The sequence below is a fragment of the Fonsecaea monophora genome (genome assembly GCF_001642475.1).
Source record: "Fonsecaea monophora strain CBS 269.37 chromosome Unknown Scaff39, whole genome shotgun sequence".
Classification (NCBI taxonomy): Eukaryota; Fungi; Ascomycota; class Eurotiomycetes; order Chaetothyriales; family Herpotrichiellaceae; genus Fonsecaea; species Fonsecaea monophora.
In genome coordinates, this window is record NW_019173970.1 from 263,976 (window position 1) to 270,053 (window position 6,078).

At 52.5% G+C, this 6,078-nt stretch overlaps 1 protein-coding gene across 1 annotated transcript; it reads left to right on the forward strand.

The window, feature by feature from the left end:
* Positions 1-1,373: 1,373 nt before the first annotated feature.
* AYO21_05969 (hypothetical protein) lies at positions 1,374-3,305 on the forward strand (the record flags this gene model as incomplete). Its single annotated transcript, XM_022655935.1, has 4 exons — positions 1,374-1,755; positions 1,824-2,255; positions 2,336-2,931; positions 3,009-3,305. The coding sequence occupies 4 exons, from the start codon at positions 1,374-1,376 to the stop codon at positions 3,303-3,305; spliced, it is 1,707 nt and encodes a 568-aa protein (XP_022511855.1).
* Between the last annotated feature and the right edge of the window lie 2,773 nt (positions 3,306-6,078).

Here is a 6,078-nt window from a genome sequence, read left to right on the forward strand (position 1 = left end):
GCCCGAAGCGGAAGAAATTGAACTGGTGGACGTTTCGGTTCTGTTGTCTAGGAAGAGTAGGGTGGACGGCTGCCGTGGTCCCAGAGTGTTTCGAGAGAATGCACAGCCCAGCGCTCAGACTCGGTGATGTTGTGCTCTTGTGTCTTATCGCATTGTTAGCCAGCGATACAAATTCTCGAGTGTAGTAGTGAGGAGTCAGATGGAAGGACATGGAGATTGGCTCAAACTCAGTGGTTCGACCACTAACAAGGTTGCTCAGATCATCATTGGTCCCAGCCCTTAGGATGACTGCAGCGACAAAGTCGGAAGTAGTACCGAGTAATACACTAAATGTAGGGAATTGAAAAGCGGGCTTCTGTGTGTCTGCGTTGGCTGTGTTTCTGCCTCGAACCTGCCCCGACTCCAATGATGTCGTCGGGGTGATCAACGTGACCGAAATCAAAAGACAAGGCTGGGTGTTCTTTGGCACGTTCCTGGCTTTAGAATACAAATGGGGTAGACACCAGGTACAAGTGAGTACAGAGATGTGCCTCGGTTATATGGACAATTGAGTCGGATAATGCCATCGCACAAGATACAAAGCAAAAAGTTTGGAGTTCGTGGGTTAGTGGGCCAGACCTCGTAATCAACACTGAATGGTGAAGGCCAAGTCCCACTGTCTTCCCGCATTGCGAGCTTCATTCCATCCATTTCACCTTGCCTTCAATTGAGCAATTGACTGGCACGACATGGCCATCTTCACAATCTCTCTGCAAATGTACTGTTCTGGTGGTCGGAATTGCCTCCTCATCCGCCAAGGAGCTCCTTGGGGAGTACCTCGAGTTTCGCCCAAGTAAATCAACAACCTCATCTCTGCCAATTGTCTTCTGGTCCCTCTCCCTCTCCGGCAATAACGGCACAATAGCCATCATCAGTCCTAGATCTCTCCATCTGATGGGACTTATCGCCAGCTCAACTTCCTCCCCCACAACTAGCAATGCTTAATCCCCCTCATTCTCTTGTCGTCATTGGTTCTGTCAACCGCGGTGAATCCGTCCTTCGATGTTGGCCTCCCGGTAAACTACGACGGCCCTCGAGCAACAGAGCAACCCCATGCACGCCATTTGCCGCTGTGGACGTCCTTTTTCACCTAATGCCCGGTTAAGCCATGCCCATGCCTGCCTTTAGGGATCTGCGAGCCCGAGCGACATGCGGCTGACCGTATCTTTTAATATGCGCATTCTCCAACATCCGTTTCTCGCCCTCCATTTCTTAACGTTCTTTCTTTGGCTCCATTCTTTGGGTATAAATGTTTGAATGATGACTCTGCCAGCAAATACTCGAGCTCACCTGTTCAAGTCTGATCTATATCCGTCGCTCTTCGGACTTCGCACATGGCTCATGATGGCCTCGAGAAACTCACCCCCTCGCCAGATACCGTGTGCGGTCCGGCCTCGGAGGAGAGACTGACGAAAGGGAAAGAGCATGATGACACTTTCGAAAGCCGGTCCATTCATTCTGATCATTCGGGTCATTCGACAGTCGTTATCCAGCATGATGTCGAAATCGGTCAAGCTGCACTGACCAGGACGATAACTCCCAAACGGCCCGTTGTCAAGGTACCGCGGTCGGAAAGACGTGGTCTTTTTGCTCGTTTCTGTGTCATGGCCGAGGTCACAGAACCCACAGATTATAGCAATAGCATAAAATGGTTCATCACCTTCGTCGTGGCCATTACTGCCGCTGCCGCCCCCGTGGCTAGTGCCATCATTTTACGTATGTTGCGTCGACCGTTAATCTTGTCGGAGTTTGCCCCTAGACTGACTCAATTGATTGCCGTTTAGCGACCCTGGATGAGGTGGCTAGATCCCTGCACACCGACGCGACCACCACCAACCTATCAGTTTCATTATATATGTTGAGCATGGCCATTTTCCCCCTCTGGTGGTCGGCTTTTTCAGAGACGGCAGGGCGCCGGACCGTCTACATCACCTCATTTGCCTTATTCATCTTGTTCTCCGTCTTGAGCGCCGTCTCCCATTCAATATCCATGTTGATAGTTATGCGACTGCTTGCTGGAGGAGCTTCGGCGTCTGTGCAAGCCGTGGGCGCTGGAACGCTCGCTGATATCTGGAAGTCACACGAGAGGGGCAGAGCGATGGGGATCTACTTCTTGGGACCTCTGTGTGGGCCATTACTGGCACCTATCGTGGGTGGTATTCTCGGCCAAGTTTGGGACTGGAGAGCAACTCAGTGGGCTCTTGCCATATACGGAGGTAAGCCCCCAACATTTCTGGCATTAAGCCAGAATTGTCTCGTCGCCTAAAAGAAACCGGCTCCTGACGCAAAATTTCAGTCCTGACTTGGGCATTGATCTTCTTCGGTCTACCTGAAACCCTCAAGATACGCAAGGATGTGACGGAGGAAGTCCTGGCGGATGTGGCATCGTCGATCAACAACAGCAGCCATCGACCTTCACTGAGTCGAACGTCGACCCGAGAAGTGATACAGGATAAGTCAAAAAAGTATTTGAAGGTTGCACGGACGTTTTTGTTGGACCCACTGAGCGTCATCCTGTACCTCCGGTTCATGCCTGTCTTGCTGACGGTGTATTACTCGGCGGTTACTTTCGGTGCGCTCTACATGCTCAACATCAGTATCCAGTATTCTTTTGAGAGGGAGCCCTACGACTTCTCGACCATCATCATCGGCTTGCTCTATCTGCCCAACTCCATCGGGTATATTCTCGCCAGTGTACTTGGCGGTCGCTGGATGGACTATATCATGAGGCGCGAGGCGATCAAGGCAAATCGAGTGGATCAGCACGGAAAATTAATTTTTCGACCAGAAGACCGCATGCGCGAAAACGCGTGGCTAGGTGCATTAATCTACCCTTGCGCCTTGATATGGTACGGATGGACCGTTGAGAAAGGTGTCCTGTGGGTAGCGCCGGTAAGTCAACGTGAATCACCAACACATGGGGGAACTTTGTTACATGCAAGGTACCAACGTTGACACGTGTGGTATAGGCCATTGCGAATTTCTTCTACGGCGTGGGGTCTATGCTCATCTTCGCCATGTCCACCACTATGTTGACCGAGTTCATGCCACAACGATCCTCCTCTGGTGTTGCCTTAAATAACTTGTGCCGCAACCTTGTATCATGTGTTGGCACTGTTGTAGTGGCTCCCCTCATCGCGGCAATCGGGAATGGTTGGCTGTTTACCATTCTGGGACTTTGGGCATTATCAAGCGCCTCGGTCATTTGGGCGATGAAACGATATGGCGAAAATTGGAGAGAAAAGATGGATCGACAGCTCAGATAAAACATTCAAGACCATGCAAGCCATGAGATTCATTGGGGGCCAAAACGCCCCAGGAACTTTGTCCCAGTTAGCACGTGACTTTAAAACCCCTCGTGATTCAGGGTCACGTGCCTACCCCTCTCATCCTGCGCCCTCTTTGAACCTCAAATAAAATGCGGAGTTTGGAAGTGAGGCACCAACTCAATCCAAGCAGCCAAACAACAACACTACCAGGAGGAAGACGGCGAAGTCCTCGACAATGCTCTGCGGCACAGCAACCTTTCTGCGGCCCGTTTGTCCATCGGCGCGAGCCGTACCAAAGTTCCCTCACGGGAGCAAAAATCTTCTCCTGCTTTCCAATTCTCTTGATTCTTCATCGCTTTACCACGAATATCCGACCACTTGTACTGTGACAAGCTCGTGATCATCGCCTCCCCTTGGGATCGCCAATGGCAGCAATCCCTCATCGGTACTGCCCACGCCAACAAAGACACTAAAAGCTCCTTTCCTTTTCCTATGCTCCTCCCGTGCTTGAACAAGGATGCTGGCAACATCCTGTGCCTCGCCAATGAACTCCTCCACGTCTCTGGACGAACTGGCGTCAAGGGATCCAGCACACTGCATAGCCCTCTAGGAAATCGAGACACGAGACGAAGAAAAAAGTGCTTCCTTCTGGCCGCAGACATTTTTCCTGTCTGGCTGACCAGTCACCTCTGTTGGGCATCAGTCTAGGTACGACTTCCCGTCTCTACGCGATCCAATCGTCGCCCTCGCCATGCACATTTCGTCCAATTGCGGACATTTGGGCTGGATTATTCCACACACTGGTGCAGTTGTCTGACCTTGAGTCAGAACTATGCTGCTTTGTATCATTTTCCACCCGCATATCGCCGCATGGTTTCTGCACACTTTGCCCATCCAAATATGCGCCAGACCTGCCTTTCATCGTTGACGTGGTCCAATTGCCGGGGCCTGCTATCCCAAACAAGCGTGCCTTGATTCTCGTTCATCTTCTGGCTGAAGTGGCCCTGCTGCCCGGTGGGATGATTAATGCTTGGGCTTTGCAGGTCACCCTTCCACTCAACCAGATTTCACACCACCATGATGCGTCCTTCAGCCACCCCTCCCCCCTCCTATACATCTTTTCGTCACTTTACGAGGTTCATGAGGGTTTCGCCCTCCAGTGTTGAGTCGGTTAGATAGCGTCATTGTGCTTTCCGACCCCTCCGCACCGTTCATGACCCCTGTGCAACAGAAAGATTGGTAGCACCGAGAAATTGGCCTGACAGCAGTGTGCCTCTACAACCCCAGGCACACCAGCCATGGGAAAGGCTAAAAGGAGAAAGAATAAGAAGAATTTCCCTGAACCCCGGTCTGATGAATCCAAAGACATCGGCGATGGCTCAGTCATACGAGTCCCAGTTCCAGTACGCCAAACTTCCTGCTTATCAATGGCAAACATTTGATCCAAGCGCCGTTACATACTCCCTTCATCCTATCATTGCTCCCGAGGAAATTGATCCCAGCAACCCTGATACTGACGACCAGTTGAAGAATGAGGAGACAGCCACCACCTCTGACGCTGTCGCAGAGCTTCCTCCCGCACCCTCCGAAAAACAACCCAAGGATATGGAGGGTGAGTTGCTTCTTGACGAAAACCCTGGCTCTTACGCTGACCACCTTCTATAGACACCACTGTCATGAACGACGGAACGGCGCCAGAGGACACTAGCGCTGAGGAGGTAGCGAGAGATGGAGACAACGGTATTTTGCATCAAAACCCAACCCTGAAGATTCACTCTGACGTGTCCTTCAGCAGAAGTAGCACCCCCTGAGACCCCTCCCGAGGGCGAGGACGTGCAGTCTAAGGAAGATGGTGCTCCTGCCGCGAATGAAGGCGAGGCATCGGCAGATGCATCGGACACCGTCGCGGAGCCAGACCAAGAGAGACCGAAAAACGAGAATGTCGAGCAGCCTACCGAGGGCGAACCGAAGGATCTCGGCGAAGACCAAGATCCTGCTGACTCATCTGAGGCTACCGCCGTTGATTCGGGCGACGGCGACAAACCTTCCGAACCAGAGACAGTGGTGGAGGTGGTGGAGAAGATGCAGGAAGCCGATGTTCCCCCGGAGCAAATTACTGAAGTCTTAGAAAAGGCCATGTCTGACGTCGGAGCCAGTCCTGCTTCTCCCGAGTCAGCGGCCGACATTGAACAGTCGTCGGGTGAGAGCGCAGAAAGCGCCGAAACACCCGCAATAGAAAGTGAAGAGGGTGTGTCCGATTCCACCGCAGAGCCAGCACCCGAAGATGGCGGGCCAACGGCAGAGAGCCCTGCCGATGAGGCAGAAGATCCGTCAACTTTAGATCAAGGCAAAACCAACGACGAATCTACCGCTTCGGAGCCCATAGAAAAGGTGGAGGAAACAATTGAAGCAAGCGGAGAACCACCAGCCGACGATGCTGAGATAGAAGGGTCGCCGGACAGCACCGAAGGTGATGTCTCTGCCACAGATGCATTAGAAGCGGCAGATGATGCGCACCCTGACCCGCCGGCTGGGGAGGAAAAGCAAGGCGAACAGGACGATAACCTGGCGCCTGAGACTGTAGAGGCTGATGGGAACGGGGACAACGACGATACAGAGGAGAACACTGCCTCCGATGATCCCGTTCCTGACGAAATAGCAGAGGAAAGTGCAGAAAAGGAGGAATCGCCAGAAGCCGGCGTTGAGGCACCAGCGGCTGGAGGGGACTCCAGCCAAGACGAAGAAGCTGCCCCAGAAGAGACGCCAATAG